The 20,231-nt window shown below is 50.4% G+C and overlaps 1 protein-coding gene across 2 annotated transcripts in view; it reads left to right on the top strand.

Moving 5' to 3' along the window:
- Positions 1-20,231, top strand: part of FBLN2 (fibulin 2) — an 84,862-nt gene that overhangs the window by 50,659 nt on the left and 13,972 nt on the right. The window contains exons 4-14 of one of the 2 annotated variants that reach the window (XM_016129581.2): positions 688-817; positions 4,770-4,950; positions 7,450-7,659; positions 8,272-8,385; positions 9,028-9,129; positions 11,184-11,324; positions 15,043-15,177; positions 17,104-17,241; positions 19,099-19,242; positions 19,365-19,493; positions 19,975-20,100. In XM_016129581.2, the coding sequence (XP_015985067.2) occupies positions 688-817; positions 4,770-4,950; positions 7,450-7,659; positions 8,272-8,385; positions 9,028-9,129; positions 11,184-11,324; positions 15,043-15,177; positions 17,104-17,241; positions 19,099-19,242; positions 19,365-19,493; positions 19,975-20,100 (1,550 nt within the window). The remainder of the gene's footprint in view (positions 1-687; positions 818-4,769; positions 4,951-7,449; positions 7,660-8,271; positions 8,386-9,027; positions 9,130-11,183; positions 11,325-15,042; positions 15,178-17,103; positions 17,242-19,098; positions 19,243-19,364; positions 19,494-19,974; positions 20,101-20,231) is intronic. The other variant, XM_036219484.1, reaches the window with a different exon arrangement.

Genomic DNA, 20,231 nt, shown 5'->3' on the forward strand with positions numbered 1-20,231 from the left:
CCTTTTTTGTTGTCCCATCAGTTTGGGGCTATTTAGGAGTTAGAGCGTGCACCATTCAGATTCTTGGAGTTTTGAGCGAAGTGGCCCAAGTGTGGGCTTACATCCCTCTCATGATGGGAAGCTCACTACTTCACAGACAGCCAATTCTATCACTGGATGGCTCTTGCTGGGACATGTTTTTCCTCAAGTGGGGCTGAACCCTGCTTCCCGGTGACTCCTGACCCTGTGTCTTGGCTCTGCCACCGTGCTGCAAACTCAGCAGCTGCCACAGCCTTACAGAGACTGGGAGGTGTGACCAGAGACCCTGCCGGCTGCTCTCCTCTAGGCCAACCCACCCAGCCCTTCCTAGGATTGAGTTTCCTTATCTTGGCCCTACAGGGGATTCGGAGTGCCAGTCACTCCACCTTACTTGCCAGGGACACAACACTGAGTCCAGCAGGGCCCAGGCCTAAATCTTCTTGGTTAAACCAAGGAACGGACTCCTGTGACTCAGTGGGGACTTGCTGGCTTTGCCAATTTCCTGCCACCAACACCGGCCCCACTCGCAGTAGACATTGGGCAAGGGCCTCCCTTCTCTGACCTCAGTTTCTTTCTCTGTGAAATCGGGGCCACGGTCCCTCCTACAAAAGGTCATTGGGAGGTTGGGGCTGGGCACTCAGGTGGGGCTGAGGTGCACCTCTGTTGCAGGACAGCCCAGAAGCACTGCTGCGTGTCCTACTTGAAGGAGAAGAGCTGCATGGCTGGTGTTATGGGGGCCAAGGAAGGCGAGGCCTGTGGAGTTGAGGACAGTGACACCTGTGGCATTTCCCTGTACAAGGCAAGCCTGACCTGTGGCCTTTGTTGCCTGGGTTTGAGGGTCCTTGAGGGCTGAGGGTTGAACTCCTATGCAGGGCTCCTCGTGGGGGTGACCCTCACACCTGGGGGTGGAGGGGGGTGTCTTTTCATCTGCACAGAAAACATCATCAGTTATTATGTTGACCTCTTCATGAAATAGTTACTGAATACCACTGTATACTGGGCCCTATTTTAGTCATTAGGGATGTGGAAATGAGTAACACATGAAAATCCCTGTCCCCTCAGGGCTTTCATTCTCTTCAGAGAGACAGATGGAGATTGAGATGAATATATTAATGTATGGTATATTAGATATCGATGATGTTGAGGAAGAAAAACTAAAGAGAGGAGGGGGATAAACTGTGTCAGGATGGGGAAGAGCTCGAGTTTCAGCTAACAATAGCTGGAGATGGCTTCACCAAGAAGGGCACATTTGGAGTAAAACCCTAGAGGAAGACAGTGGTGAGCCATATGAATGTCTGTGGGAAGTATCTTCCAGGTAGAAGGAACACAAGTACAAAGGTTCTGAGGCAGGCAAATGCTCGGCATGTGTGAGAAGCATCAGGGAAACCTGTGTGGTTGGAGTGCAGTGAGTGAGGGGGGAGTAGCAGGAACTGAGGCCAGAGAGGTGATGGGGAAGACTCTGTTCATCATTATAAGGATGGTGGTTTACTCTGAGTAGGGCAAGAAACTTGAATTTGAGGGACATTGCCTGGGTCACTTCTGGCAGTTGTGGAGACCATTTATTGAGGAGGCTCTTCTGTGTGGATAATGCAGTCAAGACGGAGTAAAACTTCACCAGGCAGCCATGGGACAGAAAGAAGAGGAGGGCTGCTTCATGCTCTAAAGTGGTCACTTGAGCTCCAGGCAGCAGGGGAAGGAGGAAGGAGCCCCCCACCTTTTAAGTTATCTTTAATTGTGGCAAGTACATATAATGTAAAATGGTCATCTTATTATATTTATTATTTTTTTAAATTTTATTTTATTATTAGTTTTAAGTACACAGTACATTGGTTAGGCATTTATATAGTTTATAAGATGATCCCCCTAATTGTTCCTTCTTTTTTCTGGTTCTCCACCTAGCCATTACATTAATGCTAACTGCATTCTCTGTGCCATACTCCCCATCCCCATGACCATCTATCCACTACTAATTTGTACTTCTTTAACCCTTCACCCCATTCTCCCAGCCCGCAACCCTCCTCCTCTCTGGCCATCACCCATCACCAGACTGTTCTCTATATTCGTGAGTCTGTTTTTGATTAGTTTGTTCTTTTTGTTCCTTAGATTCAGCATATAAGTGAAATCATTTGGTAATTATCTTTCTCTGTCTGACTTATTTCACTCAGCATAATAACCTCTAGGTCCATCCTTGTCATTGCAAATGGTAGGATTTCATTTTTTTTTTTAATGGCTGGATAATATTCCATTGTATATATGAATCATAACTCCTTTATCCACTTCTGTTGATGGGCACTTAGATTGCTTCCGTATCTTGGCTATTGTAAATTGTGCTGCCATGAACATAGGGTGCATAGATCTTTACAGATTATTATTTTGATTTTCTTTGGATAAATACCAAGAAGTGCAATTGCTAGGTCAAAAGGTATATCCATTTTTAATTTTTTGAGAAATCTCCAGATTGTTTTCCATAGCGGTTGTAACAGTTTGTATACCCACGAACAGTATATGAGAGTTTAATTATTTTTTAGTGTACAGCTCAGTGGCATTAAATATACTCACATTATTGTGCAACCATCACCACCATTCATCTCCAAAACTCTTTTTTCAGCTTCTCAAACTTCTCAAAGTTTTCCCATCAGACACTTACTTCCTATTCCCTCTTTCCCCCAGCCCCTGGCAACCACTATTCTACTTTATCTCTATGAATTTGACTACTCCAGGGCCTCATATAAGTGGAATCACACAGTATTTGTATTTTTGTGACTGGCTTATTTTACTGAGCATAATGTCTTCATAGTTCATTCATACTGTAGCAAGTGCCAAGATTTCCTTCCTTTTCAAAGCTGAATAATATTCCATTACATGTATAGAGCACATTTTGTTCATCCATTCATCTGTTGATGGACACTCAGGTTGCTTCTACGTCTTGGCTGTCATGACTAATGCTTCTGTGAACACACGTGTGAGAAGAAACCCTCTTTTGAAGATAGACAGTACTTCCACTCATGTCACTTTCACCAGAGCTTAGTTCAGTGGCCACACCTAGCTGCAAGGGAGGCTGGGAAATGTAGTCTTTATTCTGGAGAGGTTATGTGCGCCACTGAAAATTGGGAGGAAAGGAAAATAGACACTGGGGATTGACATCTGGCTAGCTATGTGGCAGAAGACAGGGGCAAACTAGAGCAGTGGAAGTTTTAGGAAACATCACAAAAGAAGATGTTTGGAGGAGAAGAAGGGATGGATATGAAGAAAACAGTGTCACAAGCCTGGATAACTGTGACAGAGACCTCTGGAGGAGGGTGGCATTTGGGAGATGATTTTGACTTCAATTTTTGTCATGTTGAGGTGGATTTTTTTTCCTAAAAATAACCGAATTTAGGGAAAGGACTTAGGTAATGGGCAGGTTTAGAATCCTATTTTTATCTGTATGTTTGACCCTGAACCAGTCTTCTTTTTTGAGCCTCAGCTTCTCCATCTATAAAATGAGGATAATATGTTTCATATGGGGCGGTTGTGAAGATCAGAGGTAATGCAAACTAAGTATTAATTACATGACGGGTCTTCAACAAGTGGAAGCGTTCACCATTGGGTGTTGCAGGCCTGGAGTATCAGTTAGCTATTGCTGTGTAACAAACAATCCCCAAATGTGCTGACTTATGACTGGCTTATCATGAGTCAAGGTAGTTTTGCTGACTTGAGCCATGCTGATCTTGGCTACATTCACTTATGTGTCTGCTCCCAGCTGATGGCTCTGCTGGCACTAGATGATTTAGGATGACTGTAGCTGGGACGACTTTTCTCTGTGTAATCTCTCAACCTCTAGCAGGCTAGCCTGGGCTTTTTCAGGTAGTAGCTGAGCAAGTTTCCAACACCAGGTAGAAGTATGCAAGGCATTTTGAGACCTTTGCTCAAAAGTGGTACACTGTCACTTCTCTTTCATCCTGTTGTCCAGTTCAAGTCATGAGGTGCAACCAAGAGGTTGAGAAATAGTCTCTCTTTTGATAGGAGAAACTGCACTATCACATTGCAAAGCCAATAGACACAAGGAAGAGGAAGCAGTTGGGGCTATTATTATAATCAATCTAATACAATAGTTTAAACAAATTAAAGATTTTCTTTTTATAATTAAGTGGTCTAGGACAAGGGTGTATCTACCCAGTATCTTCAGGCACCTTGGCTCCTAATTTTCTGCTCTGTCATCTTTAGCCAGAGTTTTCATCTTGAAGGTTACCTCATGTCCTAAGATTGTTGCTAGAGGTCCAGCCATCATACCTGTTCCAAAAAGGAGGAAGAGGTATGCAAAAAGAATGTACTTCCAGGTTGAGTCAGCCCCAGTTAAAAGTTCTCCTGAAAGCTTCACCCAGTGACTTCTATCTCTAACTATAAGGAACCCTGGAAAATGCTGTCTTTTAGCTGGCCTAAGTAGAATTAGTCTGCTAGTAAAGAAGTGGTTAGTGGATATGGCTAGGGGTTCATCTGTAGTTCTTTTCACAAGGGGCTATTTATTAATTATTTCAAAAAACTTTCATTAGTCCTACCTGAGCCAGACATTGGAAATGGACACAGATAACTCCTCTATCCTTAGAGAGCACAGGCCGGACAAAAGAAACAAGACAAGATTAATACGCTCTCATTTCTCAGCTTCTCTACTAAACCTGACTCAGGTTGCCTCCTGGGGACCCTCAGTCTCATGGGAAGGCAGATGGGTTCTGAGGAACAGGGTGTGGCAGTGACCACATGTCTCTCTCCAGCAATGCTGTGACTGCTGTGGCCTGGGGCTCCGTGTGCGGTCCGAGGGCCAGTTGTGTGAATCCAACCCCAACCTGGGCTACCCTTGCAACCACGTCATGCTCTCCTGCTGTGAGGGCGAAGACCCCCTCATTGTGCCTGAGATCCGCCAGCCTCCAGAGCCTGAAACCAAACCACAGAAAGGTGGGTACTGCCTCACCCTGGGACAGAGTTTATGGGATAGTTGGGTGAGAGACAGAGAGCTGCTGGGGTTTCTAGCCAAAGCTAGGTGCTCTCTTACCTTTTGTAAGGACCCTGGGTCCACAGCCATTTGTGGCCTGAGACACAACTTCTGCTTAGACAGAGTTCTTCGGTGGCCTCTGACAGTGGACTCTGTCATATTATTTCTAAGATGGTGATCTCATTCACTTTTTCAAGTACCATCCATTTCACCCACCAAGCCACCAACTGCTTACTACCTATTACCCTGTTTACTACCTGTTATACCTACACATCCATCCATCTTCCTCTTACCCATTCTTGTGTCCGTCTGTCCATCCATCCATCCATCCATCCATCCATCCTTCCATCCTTCATCTGTCCATCTGCTCATGTATTCACCCACCATCCTTGTCAGCAAAACCTTTCACTCACCTTTCCTTGTGTTCATTAATCCTTTATCCTTCTCACCTATGCCATTCCTGTGTTTTCCGGGAACAGGGTATAACTACTACAGAGAATGCATTTATAAATGTTGCCTCACCTGCCTGATCAACCCCTTCAGGCTCGCACCGACTATTTTCTCAGTCCTTGGCCCTATGCTTGGCCCAGAAGAGTTACTAGCAAATGAATGAGTGAATGATAGGTGTGTGTGGTGGCCCCCTTCACCACCAGGCCATGAGTTCTTTGAGGGCTGACCAGGCCTCTACCCTTTTCCTCTCCATCTCTGTCCCCAGCAGCCATAGGCAGTGTGTGTGTGTGTGTGTGTGTGTGTGTGGTGGGGGGCTCCAGTTGTATGTGGGGCTTCCAGTGCCAGCGTGGAGCCTGGAGCCTGTGTTTGCTCTTGCCTGAGGGTCAGGAGCCATATCCTGCAGCTTTCATCCCAGACAGGATCGTGCATGTTCAGGGCAGCATGGCCATAGACTATTGCCGTGTTTTAATAGGCCCAGAGGGGCAGGTGCACAGCACGCCTTTGGCATTATTGGTACTAGACTTTTGGCTCTGATAACTCCTATTTTTAACCCAGGCTTACTGGTATCCTGAACTTGACCAGACCCAACCATCCCTGGGTCTTTGTCTTAGTAATACAGGACAGTGGATCTATACATGGGAATTAGAATGCCCACTTCCACAGGTTACAGGGCCAGGAGCTACTAGGAGAAGAGCTCACACCCTGTGAGTACAGGTTTCCTGGACATGAGGGTGGGCCCAACAGATACCTGTCTCTCTAGTAGTATCAGGCAGCAGTAAGTATATGGAGGATGGACCAGGCCAGACCAGGGGAAGCTGACCAGGCCAGCTTGGGCAGAGAGGCTGTCCAGGCCAAGGAAATACCACTTGCTGAGCTTGGCTCTAGGAGGCTGGTTGCGCACTGGCGTGAAGGCCAGATTAGTACCCATAACTGTGGTTTAAGATACAATTGGGGAGGAAGTCCGGCTTTAGGGATCAGAGGGTAGGCATAGAGCTGAGAAGGGTCCAGAGGTGTATGTGTTCTCTTTTGGTGAGAAACTGGCTGGGCCTCTTGGACACAGGTGGCAAGTTCAGAGCAACCTGTGTTTCAGTCCTGCTAAGGTGACCTTAGGCAAATCACTAGGTTTCTCTAAATCTCAGAGTCTCCTCTGCTGGGAAAATCATTGGGAGAAATGTGCTGATGAGAGTGTGCTGAGCATGATCCCTAGAGATGCTGCCCAGCCTGCAGCATGCCGAACAGAGCCCAGGTCCATCTGCTGCCATCATGTAGTGCTGGGTATCCATAGGGCTGGATCACCAGGCATCATGGCCCTGCCTGTAGGCACGATGCCAGGGCAAACTGGGCTAGAGGTTAATGTAAAAACCCTCAATATGAAACATGTTCCTCAGACGTGACCTCATGCAGCTGTTCCTTTGTGGGGCTTGGCTGCCTGGTGCTGGTAGGCACAGCTGAGGCCCCAGGCTAACGTGGAGCATGGTGAGGGTGCAAGCCCCTCCCTGTCCCATTACTGTTAGATGAAGAACCTTCTGAGTCAGCTCAACCCTACAAGCCTTTCCTACTCTCATTTGCTCCCCAGGAGGCACGGAGAGACCTAGTACTATCTAGGGTGACACCGCTATAGAAGGCCCACTTAAGGGTTCAGGTCTTGATCTGATTGAACTCAGGTCTGGGACACTTTCTGTTCCTAGAGGTGGTCCTCCCTGACGTTACTGAGGTCAGGGGTCTGAATCCAATTCAGCACTATAATCAAAGCTTCCTGAGGGCTGTTGTGGACCTGGCTGCGAGGGGTTCACTCTTATTGCTGAGGGTCTGCCCATCTACTCCCCTATTCACTCAGTCACCCATCCATCCATCCATCCATCCATCCATTCATCCGTCCGTCCGTCCATCCAGATTTGTCCACCCACCCATTTATGCTATCTCAACTGGCACTGACTTTCTGGGGGCCTGAGGTCTCAGCCACTTGCTGGGGCCATCCCAGCTCCCATTGTGAGCACCGACCCCTGCTGCAGTTTCAGAAACACAGCTGGGGAGCCGGGAGGCCCTATCGCTGGGCATGGAAGCTGAGCTGCCCAACAGCCTGCCTGGCGATGACCAAGATGAGTGCCTGCTCCTCCCAGGGGAGCTGTGCCAGCACCTCTGCATCAACACTGTGGGCTCCTATCGCTGTGCCTGCTTCCCTGGCTTCTCACTGCAGGATGATGGCCGCACGTGCCAACCAGGTAAAGGTCTAGACAGTTGGCGCAGGTGCCAGGGCAGACCTTGCTGGGGTGTGTGACATTCATGCAGTGGGGACTATGGGGTACTTCTCCTACCACCCCACACACTGGAACCCGCAGGACCCAGAGGCCCCTGGTGATGGACTTTGTGAGGCCAGGCAGGTGGGCTCCCTCTTAGAACTCCATCTGCAGGGGTAGCCCCAGTGCCCTGACCTGGATTTCCATGAAGGAGCAGGACTCAAGCCACAGAGGCTCCCGTCAATCCAAGCTGCACCCCTTGGGCTCATGGTGGTTAGGTCCCAATAACTGACCTGGGAGGCCACTACAGCCCCTGGTTTGGGAGGGCTTTCTCTCTGCCAGCTTCTAGGGAGATTTATTGTCAGTACAGAAACTCACTCCCTTCGTTCCTCGCTTCCCTGCCTTGAATATGTGTGAGATCACTCTTGCCCAAGGTACGTTACTTCCTGAGCCTCAGTTTTCTCTCCTGTGAAATGGCTGGGGGAGGATTAAATGAAGCAGGCTCTGTCAAGTGTTGGCATGGTGCCCGCTAGGGCCCGCAGCCTTGCTGAAGATGTGAGGCAGACTTCCCCCTCCTTTCTGCTCTGCCTGGGACAGATGGTGGCTCCCCACAGCCGGAGGCTGCAGGGGAATCTGCACTGAAGCCAGAATCCTCTCAAGTGGCCCCCAACACCATCCTGCTACCACTGCCGCAACCCAACACCTGCAAAGGTAACCTGGGCCGTGGGGTAGGTCTGGGGTGCTTGTAGGTGGTGAGCTCTCCAGTGCTGGGTGTGCACAAGATGGCCCTTGCCAAAGGGAAGCTTCCGCTTGAGGGAGTAGGTTGGTCTTGCCTGTCTGAACTGAATGTAGCTAAGGAGGTGAGATTGAGGTAGGGAAGAGGGTCAGCCTGGGAGATGAGAGGGAAGGGGAGATAAGAATAGAGGACAGCCTGTGGTGATTGTATGTGACCTCAAGTAAGCCAGTTAGCTACTTTTTTTGTCTCAGTTCCTATAAAATTAAGAGACTTAAGCCTTTATTTGTAGAACTGTCATGGAGACTTCATTCAGTAACATGTAGAAAATTATTTGTTTTTCTGCTACTCCTTTCTTGTTCTTTCTCCTCATCCTGTCTTCTCTTTCTCCTTCTCACTTCCATCACTCAGGGGAGGGGTTCAGTATTCAGGTGGTGGTGGTGGCAAGAGATCTAGAACATTATCCCAGGTACCAGTCCAGGTATAAGCTAATTTAACTAGTGAACTTGTAAAAAGGTCCAGGAGTAGAGTTCCTTAGCTCCCATGCTCTCCATTTATATATAAGTTAGAGCTGCCAGTGATGAGTCTGGTGGTCTCTGATTTCTGTGGTTTCCTTCCAGATAATGGGCCCTGCAAGCAGGTGTGCAGAGTAATTGGGGACACAGCCATGTGCTCCTGCTTTCCTGGCTATGCCATCATGGCAGACGGTGTGTCCTGTGAAGGTGAGTACCACAGGGGCTGCCCTCATACTGGTGCAAACAAAGAGGGCGGGACAAACAGAGTGAGGGAGGTGGTCTGAATCTAAAACTCATTGCATTGGTGAGAGAACAGGTTTGGCTGTTGTGTTGAAGAGCCCCAGATCGCTTAAGCAGGTATTCTCTGTCATGTCACTATGCACATGTGTGCACACAGCCCAGGGTGGCCACAGAAGTTGGTCAGGGCCCAGGCCCCTTCTGTCGTGTTGTCTGCCATTCCTTAGAGCAGCGCTTCCCAAACTCCAGTGTGCAGCAGTGATGCTGGGCAGCCTGGTGACAGCTCACATCCACAGAATCCCCAGAGGTCCCGACCCAGTGGATCTGGGGTGGGGCCTGAGAATTTGTATTTCTCACCAAGTCCCTAGACCACACTCCAAAGATCCTGTCCTTGAGGGTCACCCTTGCCGGTGTGGCTGAAACTGTTTCTTACCACACTGACCCTGTTCCAGCCATGGGAGGAGAAAGGGAAAGAGGGAAGTGCATGCCCAATTATTGTAAGGCAGGACCTGGGAGTGGCATTTGTTTCTCTGCTTGCCTCCAATGGGGAGCAAGACTGAGGATTAGGAGCCCCCAATTGGACAGCACTAAAATCAGTTCTGTTACTGAAACCAAGGAGGGGATAGTGGATGTTGGTGACAATTAGCTACTTCTGCCATTCACAAAGGGGGCGAAGAGGTTGTAAAAGCATGTCCTTTTCATGCCAGCACCCCTGCTAGGGTCCAGGTCCTATCTTGCTGGGGCCTGTGGTCTGGGACCTCCTTCTGTGAGATGGGGGCATTGGATCTGACACCTGCTGGGGTGGTTTCCACAGAGAACGAAGCCTTGAGAACAGCCCAAGAGGCCTTGAGACTGCACCTCCTCATGTCTGGAAGCAGCACAGACATAGAGCATGCAGATGGTCTCGTGCACACCAGTGCAGCTTCTGCTTTAGGAGATGTGGCCCTGGAGGGTGTCTGAGAGTATCAGAATTAAGTGTCCAGAAAAATTCCCACATCCCGGCCAGAAGCTGAAACCCCTTGGCTGAGACTGTTCTCTGATGTGGGACAAACAGAATGATGGAGGTGGTTTGGATTCAGAAGGCCTTGGGCAATGACTTTCCTTCTCTAAATTTCAGTTTTGTCCTTTAGTTCCCAGAGAAGTCAGGAGACTTGCCCAGGGCACACATCATAGTGGTGACTGGCAGGCCTTTGTTCTGGGTGGTGGGTGCAAATCTCAGGTGCCCTCTGGGCTTTGCTCCTTATCTTTCATTGACCTGAAGACTTGAGGATGTATCCCTCCTGGGTTGTGGCTCCTTTGGGCCCAGCCAGGCTGTAGGCTAATGTCTCTCCAGGCCTCCTTTCCTCCTCTGCAGGGCCCCTGGTGGTAACAGTTATGGGGCTTAGGCCAGAGGTTGCAGACAAGTATTCTGAGGGTACAGTCTACCCTGCAAAGGAATTTTGCTAAGCTCTGCCCTGTTTAAAATAATCAAATGAATAACCAACCATGAAAAACTCAAGAACTAAAAAAAAAATTCAGATTTCAGTTTTTTTTTTGAAAATTTGTAAAATCTGCCCACTGGGAGTCCTCCCTCTGAACAGAGCATAGGCCTCGAAGCACCTGTAGAGCACTCTCCCCCTTAGCCCCTTCTCCCATTTATGTTACAAACCTGGCCCCCTAAGCACTTGAGTTTGCACCCTGCTTTGTGTGGCTCCTTTGGCTGCCTGTGGAGGTGGAGCATCTCTAGGATGTGGGTGGGAGGCAGCCTCTGGTTCTGCCCTGATATTTGACCGTGGGTAGGCTGCTTACCCTCTCTGAGCCTCACTTGCTGTCTGTCCTTTCTGAGGTTCCATCTCTGACATCTTTTGACCATATAAACTCAGACTTGGGTCCAAAGCCCAGAGGTACCACTGTTTGGCTGGGAGGCCCTGGACAGATCCCTGCCCCTCTTCGAGTCTCAGTTTCCCCATCTGTCACTAGATGCTTCATGACAGACCACATCCCTCTAACAGCCCTTCTGTTTTTCCTTCTGTGGCTGTCACTAGACCGAGACGAGTGCCTGCTGGGTGCTCACGATTGTAGCCGGCGACAGTTCTGTGTGAACACCCTGGGATCCTTCTACTGTGTCAACCACACAGTGTTCTGTGCCCAGGGCTTTATCCTCAACGTGCACAGGAAGTGCGTGGGTAAGCGAGAGCCCCTGCTGCCGCCACCATCATGGCGCTCTGCTCTGCTCCACACCAAGCCTGCCACACTGCAGCCACATGCTAAAGGGCCTGCCTGCCCTTTGCATGTGAACTCTCACTACAGCCGGCATCCCATGCTCTGTGTCACATCCTACATGTCCTGGTGTCCTGTCCTGCTTCTCCACTGATACCGCTGGGAGGCCGCTTTCCCCAGAGATGTGCCTGAGAGTCAGAAAAGTAACTGATGTGTGACCTGGCTGGGTCACTGAAGCGAAGAGGTCAGACCTGTGGGCAGCAGGATAGGGTGTGTGTCTGGAGGCAGTGAGCCTGGGTTTGAAGCAGGACCCTCTAGTAGTTCTATGACCTTGAACAAATGACTCTCCTTTTCCAAGCCTCAGTTCTGTCATCTATAAAAAGAGGGTACTGAGGTCATTGATCCTCCTTTGGGATATATGTGTACCATGTAGCATAGAGGCTAGGGCATAGTGAGCATGTGATGTCAGCTGCTGAGACTGTCTTTAGATGTTTCCAGAGTCCCTTCCAGATGGGATGGATGGAGCTGGGGTGCAGCAGACCCGGTTTTGTACCCAGCTTAGTATTCATTAGCTGTGTGACCCTGAGCAGTGAAGCTCTCCTCTCTGAGCCCACTTCTTCACCTCTAACCTTAGGGTTTGGAGGACTGGGCAAGAGCTGCCCAGTGATTGATAACAACTTGTACCCCTGCTTCTCAGTTCCCAGGTGGGCTGAGCACTGGGGCTTCAGGCTTGCTCTATGGGCAGTAAGGAGGGTAGACTTGATGCTCTCCCATGGCTGGGGGGAATCATCATTGTCCTGAACAGAAATAGACTCAAAGTAGCAGGAACTTGGGGCAGACTGGAAAATACTGTAACAGGGACACAGACAGAGAGGTCATTCTAGCTGGTAACATCTGTACACACTTCCTGGACAAGGTGGCATTTGCACTGGTCTCCATTGATGGCCAGGACTTGGAAATCAGAAAGGGCATGCAGGGTGGAAGGAACAGCTCAAACAAAGGTGTGGAGGTAGGAACAGTGCAGAGTGCATTCAGGGCATGTGACCAGAGCCTGGTCCTTCTTTGTGCTTGGGAACCATGTCTAGCCTTACTGTGTCCTCTTCTTCACCTCCACTGGTGGGCAAACAGGTTCCTGATACTGGGCCGAGCAGCCGCTGCAGACATGTTTGACCCTGGCCTCCAACTTCGGCACAACATGTGCCCTCCTAAACCTGCTTGTTAACAGCTAGGCAGCTCTTCCTGCCTGGGTTGTGTCTGTGTATGTGTGTCGGGGATGGCAGATCCCACCAGGGTCTGCAAGCACCTCTCCCAGAATGCCCTGCCTGCCTGCCTGCCTGCCTGCTGTGGCCAGATGGGCAGGCTCCCCTGGTGACCTGGAAAGACAACCTTGTGCTAAAAGGGTTCCCTGGGCAGCCAGAAAACAGGTTCTGATATTAAAAGAGCAAAAGTACATTCCATTCAGTAAGATTTATGAGCTCACATTTTCATTCTTTCCTTAATTTCCCTTCTCATTCATCCTGCATAGACTTATCAGGTTCTCTTCTTTGCCCTTCTATTCTACTTGCATGTTCATTTTGTCATGTTAGCATTCATTCTTTCCATTCCTTATTCATTCTCAACTGTATACTGGTATTTTCTGTGATTTGCTTGTTAGCTCCAGGCATGTTTATCCACCCCAGCTGGTGAGATGTGAGACTGGTGCCTGGATGAAGAGTGTGGCTTCTGTAGCCAGACTACCTGGGTTCAAATCCTGGCTCTGCTACTTTCTAGTTGTATGACCTTAGCCAAGACATTTAACCTCTCTGAGCCTCAGTTTCCTTAAGTGTCGAATAAGATAGTAATAGCACTTACATCAAAGAATCTCTGTGTAGAGATTAAATGAGTTAGTCTGTGTATAGAACTTGCAAGTGTTTGTCACTACTGCAATTCAGTAAATGTACTATACTGAGGCAGTCTGCATGGGTAGTGATAAATCTGGTACTCTTGATATCCCTGTTGAATGAATGGCTGCATAGAAAGAGGTAAGCTGAAGTGGGGGAAGTGTTGAGTGGTGCCAGGTCCAGAGGACATCTAATGGACAAGTGACCTCTGTGGGGATTCTCCTGTGCGTTTTTGCTGTTTACCTTTTTTGCCCTGCCTTTGAGGACTGTCTTGGCCCCTGGAGAAATTGTCCTCAGTGGGCTGGGCTTAGAGATCACTGCCCTCATGAGGAAAGACTCTGACAATCCAGGGCCCAGAGAAGACAGTGCTATGGCCTGCCTAGGCCCCAGGAACGCATAGCTTTTCTCCCCAGAGTCGCCACCTGCTTGTCCTGTCTCTGCTGTGAGGTTGGCAGTTCCTTGAGGGCAGGGATTGTGGCTGACGCTCCTGCTTGGCTGCCTGGACCTACCACAAAATAGGTGCTAGCTAATGTGTGTCCAGGAATGAATGAAGCAGCGAATTATTGCTGCACCTTCCCTGCCAACTGGAGCGTGTTGGCAGGCACTGGTCATGCATTCCCGCATCCTTAGCTGCCTGGAGCAATGTCTGAGTTGCTGAACTCTCTGAGGGTTTTCCTCCTTCCTCCCTGCTGCTCCTTTTCTCTCTCTCTTTCTGACTTCTCACCTTCCTGACTGCTCATGTTAGGAGCCAATATTTGGCCTCTTCTCTGTGCGCCTGACCCTCAGATGACCTCAGCAGCTAACCACTCTCAAATTAGTACCTCCACTCAGACCCCTCCCACGAACTCAGAGCTGTGTCTCTGGCTGTTTCTCTACTCTCAAATTCAGTGTGACCACAAGGGCTCCTAACTTCCCCTGCAGGCCTGCTTCTCCCAGCTGTCCCTGTTCCCGGGGCTGATGCCCCCATCTGTCCAACTGCTTGGCCAAAAAAGCTTTACAGACCTCTTGGCTTCTCTTTTTCTCACACTTTCCTCTCATTCACTGGTAGATCCTGTTAGTTCCACGTTCACAGTATTTTCCATAATGTGACTGGTTTCCTCGCCTCCATGGATGGCAGTCCATCATTTCCTATTCTAAGAGCCTCCACCCTCATCCCTGGAGTATTCATACCCAAGAGACCATGTTACATATAAGTCAGACCATTTTCTATCTCTGCAGGAACCCTTTATGGCTCCCAGCTCCCTCCACTTCTCCTAACGCTCTTCTCTCTCTTGTAGACATACTTCTTCCCGGCTGGCCCTAGAACCTGTCTGGCAGACCCCCTGCTCATGGCCCTGTTATTGGCTGTCCCCTCTACCTGGAATATGCTGGGCTCATTCTGTCACCTCTTCAAATGTCCTTCGCTCTGAGGATCTTCCCCTGACCTACTTAAAATGGCATCCCCCCCCACTCGCTGCCCCTCAGCGTTCCTTTTCTTCACCCACCTCTGTTTTCTCTACTACACTCATGGCCACCTTCCTATTATGTTTGCTTATTCATCTGTTGGACCTCCTTCACTTAGTGTCCTCATGTCAAGGATTTCTGTCTGCCTTGTTCACCATGTACCCCTGGTGCCAAGTACAGTGCTTGTTGGCACATGGCAGGCACTTGATCAATCATTGTTAAGTGAATGGATGCATAGACAGGTGGACATCAACTACATACTATTCTCTGGGTAGCGAGCACCTTGAGGGCAGTGCTGGCTGCACTCAGCCACCATCTCAGGAGTACACTTTAGCCTCTGATGGCCTTACTTTCCCCACAGACATCAATGAATGTGTGACAGACCTACACACATGCAGCCGCGGCGAGCACTGTGTGAACACGGTGGGCTCCTTTCGTTGCTACAAGGCTCTCACCTGCCAACCAGGCTACATCCTCGAGGATGGCGAGTGCACAGGTGAGCACAGTGGTCTGCAAGTCCCACCCCTGATCTGCCCTGCTCCGCCCCCTACCCTGTCCCACCTCCCGATGTATCCCTGGCTTGCCCAGAGCCAAGAGCTCTCAGCCTTTGGGTTTCTTGTCTGTGGGAGGACCCCAAAGATGATGGTATTTGGGGCAGAGGGGGTTTTTGAGGCTACTAGGGAAGGCTAGGGTATGCTCCTGGCTTTGCTACCATTTCTGGTATTTGGGTGCTACTTACTCCCCTCACCATGCCTCAGTTCCTCTGTTTGTATGTTGGGATGGAGCCCCATGGATCACTTCTGTCCCTTTCACTGGAAAGTTCTAGCCTCCTAGGAAGAGGGAGAATTTTCATAGAATCGTTTTAACAGATATTTCTGAGCTTGGTGTCCTAGTCTCTGACCTCCTGACGAGGGACATGAGGCCACACAGGCAAGCAGGAAGGTGGGAGAATGGCTTTGGCCTGGGTGTTACATTGGGGGTCCAAAGGGACCCTCTGTGGAGATGATGCTGGTGTGGATACCTACATAATGAGAAGCTCCTGGGAAGGGTGTTCCAAGGGGAGGGGACAGCAAGTATGCGGCCTTTTGAGAGGGGAGAGATTTTGGTGTGTTCAGATAACAGAAAGAGAGTCTCTGATTGGAGCAAACATGCCTACAGCTTGGAAGAAGGGTATAGGCTTGGTAGGCCCAATTAAGGAAGGAGTTTATAGTTAATTTCACATGTGATAGGATAACTAAAAATGACCAGAAGAATGTCACCAAGGACAGAAGACCTATTGAAGTGTTCATGTGTTACAAACCCTGGAGAATGCTGACGAGAAGTAGCCCTGAGGTTGGCTAGAGCTCAGGGAAGTGGATTAACACACTCACTCCCTGGGCATGGAGTTGGGGGTGGGATGAGCCAGGAGGAGAGATGAGCCCAGCCCCCTTTTCACAAGCGTGTGCACATCCACAAACAAAGGCACACACAGATCCATGGCCAGTCCTCCTCCAAGACCCCAGACATCTGGTGTGGAGTGCCACCTCCCTGGACATGCCCTAGCACCCCCTGATCCTCTCTGTCAGGGTACCTGGCTCCTTAGGGTGGATGCGGAGAGGCTGCCTGTTCAAGCATTGGGCGGTCATCAGATGGGCTGTGCTGCTTCATGTCTAGCTCCCAGAGGGTTGGCTACTGTGGGAAACTGGTGGAAGCTTTGGAAACCAGAGAGGGGATGGGTGGAGGGAAGGACAGTAGACAGACTACAGACAGACACAGAGGTGTTGGTCTGTCTCTTAGCAAAGCCAAGTGAGTTTTGGCCTGCCAGCCTGTTTCCTGGTCTGTTCAAAAGACCAGATGTACCTGCTATGCAAGAAGTATGGGGGGAAGCGGAGAGCCAGTGCTTTGTAAGCTGTGAAATACTGCACAGACGTGAATGCCACACAGTAGGTGGGGGCAGCAGTTCTATCCAGGTCTGGCACTCCATCCTTGGAAGCTCCAAGCCTTGCTGCTGCCAACCGCACATTCAGAGAAACCTGGAGACATGACTGTAGGGATTTGAGCACGTGTCCTCATTTCTGCCTGCCCAAGGAAGCTCGGGGCAATGGTTAAGAGAACAGATTCCCCTAGGTTCTGGTCCCAGCTCAGCTCCCCTTAGCTGTCGAACTGTGCCTGTGCTTTGGTTTCCCCTGTGTAACATGGGCTTGTCATAGTCCCTGCTTTGTAGGGTTGTTTGTCGTGAGCATCGAGTGGATAAACAGCTCTCAGAGTGCTGACTCAGTAAATGTGGTGATGTCATTATTTTATTATTGGATGTGGACAGTATGTTGCTCCACCTGCTTTCTATGTTGCAGAAAACCTTTGTAACCATCAAGGTCATGGCAGGGATGTGCGGGCAAGGGCCTGCTAGCCTGCCAGTCCCTGACTCCATGCCTCTGTGTGCCAGATGTGGACGAGTGTGAGCTGGGCACACATAACTGCCAGGCAGGCTTCACATGCCAGAACACCAAGGGCTCCTTCTACTGCCAGGCACGGCAGCGCTGCATGGAGGGTTTCCTGCAAGACCCTGAGGGCAACTGTGTAGGTGAGTGGTGGGGGCGCCTTCCCCAGATGCCTCTGGAAGGGGTCATGGCTGGGGGCCTTTGGGGGGCTAGAGATTAGGGAGTCCTGGCTCACTGCTTTCACTCTCTCCCAGCCTAAGTGTCCTTACCTGTGAATGAACATGTCAGTGCCTGGTGCCAAGGAGCACTTGCAAAACAGAAGCTCTTATTATCCTGAGATGTCTGCCCTTGGTTGAGTTACTTCTCTTGTGGTCCTAGTTTACCCATCTTTGGGGTTGGACTGGATGAATATGTACCAAGTTTCTTTTAACCTAGTTAATAGGAAGAAATATATGTTATGTTACACACACACACACAGACACACATAAACACACGCGCACACACAGCTGGACCACAGGTTTCACAGAACATTACCCTACTGCATGTGATACTCACTGAAATTTCTATTTGCAGGGAATGCTAGTGAGACCTTCAAGGCTGATTTTATGCTGTACTCATGGGTCGAGACCACAGTTTGATAGATGCTTGCCTTCTTGCCCCTGCATGGTTCTGAGGAGATCTTGTACTCTTTCCACCACTCTTGAGCCACTTCCAAAAAGCACCTGGCCCACAGCCAGGAGGCCCCACCTTCCCCGAGGCTGTGACCCGGCAGGCCCAGGGCGTAGCACCAGCACCCCTTCAGTACCAACAGCATCCTGAGGATAGGCCTTATTTAGGCCACACTCAACCCTGGGAGGGATGAAAGACACAGGGAGAGGGGGAAAGGCGAGCACTGCATAAGGCCAGCCACTGGGTGCAGACAGAAACAAGGGATGTGTTAGGACACAATTTTTGTCACATACCCTTTCCTAAGAAGAACAGCTTGTGGGATGGGCATCCCTCTCTTACCGGGAGGACACAGGGACAGAATGGGGCCTTAAATTCATCTGAAGGCTTTCACAAGACTTTGGGGTTCCTCTAGCCAGTCTTAGATCTGAAGCTCTCCCTGAGGCACCCCCTTAACAACTACACTCCAACAGTGGCAGGACATGGGTAGCCTCTCGGGACACCACAGGGCTATGGGCACAAGAAGATCCCTGTGCTCTGCCCCGGGATACCCAGTGGTATCTGCCCGATGGAGGGATCTGCCCGATGACAAACAGTTCCTCAGTGGTTCATTCACGGACAGCACTTCCTGTGCCATGGTTGTAGAGTCAGTGGGCTGCAGCAGTTTAATGAGACATCTTGGAGGGGAGAGAGTAAATAAGCAAACCTTTATACAAGTAGCAGTTATTCAAGGGTGCTTTGATAAATAATGAGGATGAAATACGGATGAAAGCTTAAAGGGTAGGTGGCATCTCTACCTAGAATGGTCAGGGGGTCACGGAGGGCTTCCCTGAGGAGGTGAGATTGGCTCAGGGACCTGAGGAAGTAAAAGAGCCAACCATGAGAATATGAGGGGTAGCATGTCGCAGAGAAGGGAGGACAGCATATGCACAGGCCCTGCATGGGGCTGTGCCCAGGTGTGGTGGGTTAATGGAACAGGCCAGTAGGGCTGGTGCGTGGTGTGTGAGAGAGTGATAGGAGGTGAGGCTGACAGGCTAGCAGGTTTGGAGAAGCCAGAATAAGGGCATGACTTTCTGTAGCTATCCTAGTTGTCAGCCTTGATTTCTCCTCTGCCTCTAGCTGCTCTGTTAGGGAGTAGCTGGTAGGCACTTGAGTTTTGGGAATTGAAGCCCCTCATGCCATGGGACACGGGTGGAACAATATGACCCACAGCCTTAACCTGCATTGGTCTGGAGTCCAGGACTTGCTGCCTCCCAGTTCGGCCCTGGACCCAGATTCCAGGGCCTGGGGAGGGGCTGTGTCAGGCTCCCTGCCACCCACACCCACCTCTGTAGATATCAATGAGTGTACGTCGCTGTCTGAGCCATGTCGGCCCGGCTTCAGCTGCATCAACACAGTGGGCTCCTACACGTGCCAGAGGAATACACTGCTCTGCGGGCGAGGCTACCATGCCAACCAGGATGGGACTAAGTGTGTGGGTAAGGCCAGCTGCTCCCCATCCCCTGGCCAGCCTTGGCCTTCCTGGGTTTCTGGCCTGTTGGATGCTCATGCAGAGGGAGAGCTCAGGCCTCAGGTTGCCCTGCTCACCTTCCCCTGGCAGATGTGAATGAGTGTGAGGCAGGCATGCACCGCTGTAAGGAGGGCCAAGTGTGCCACAACCTCCCTGGCTCCTACCGCTGTGACTGTAAAGCCGGCTTTCAGCAGGATGCCTTTAGCCAGGCCTGCGTAGGTAGGTGGGGCCTGGTTGCCATTACCTCTCTCTGGTTTCTCTGAGCAGTGCCTACCTGCCTCAGGCCAGCCTCCTCCCAACCCCACCCCCACTTCCTACCCTCCCCCACCCCGCCTTGCTCTGACCCAAGTCTACCTTTTCCGGGTTTGACTGCCTTCTTGCCTTCTTGTCTAGTTGTGGCTCCATTCCCTCTGCTCTGGTCTCTGTTCCTTTCGGCCTTGGGCCCCTCTTCTCTTGCCCTTTGCTGTGACTGTGTCCCTCTGTCTCTAGCTCCCCTCCAGAAAGTCTTACTGACTTTCTCTCCTGCCTCTAGTCTTCTTGCTTCCTTTCCCTGTCTGGGTCCCTCCCTGTCTCTCCTGGGTTCCTGGATCCCTCTTCCCACCCAGGCCCCTCTTATACCTGGGGTGGAGGGAGCTGGCTTCCAGGTCACCTCCACCCTTTCTGTGGGCTGCCCACCCTGCCCTCTGCTGTCTGCCCACAGACGTGAATGAATGCTGGACGTCCCCGGGCCGCCTTTGCCAGCACACATGCGAGAACACAGTTGGCTCCTACCGCTGTTCCTGTGCCTCTGGCTTCCATCTGGCTGCTGATGGCAAGCGCTGCGAAGGTACTACTGACCCTGATCTCAGACCTTGGCCTCTGACCCCATACAGATGTACCCACCATGCAAAACCCGTCTCACGCTCAGCCCCTCCCCTTATACCTCTCCCTCACACTTCTCCACTTCTCTGTCTGTGG

Source organism: Rousettus aegyptiacus, unplaced genomic scaffold, assembly GCF_014176215.1.
Source record: "Rousettus aegyptiacus isolate mRouAeg1 unplaced genomic scaffold, mRouAeg1.p scaffold_m13_p_4, whole genome shotgun sequence".
NCBI classification, from domain to species: Eukaryota; Metazoa; Chordata; class Mammalia; order Chiroptera; family Pteropodidae; genus Rousettus; species Rousettus aegyptiacus.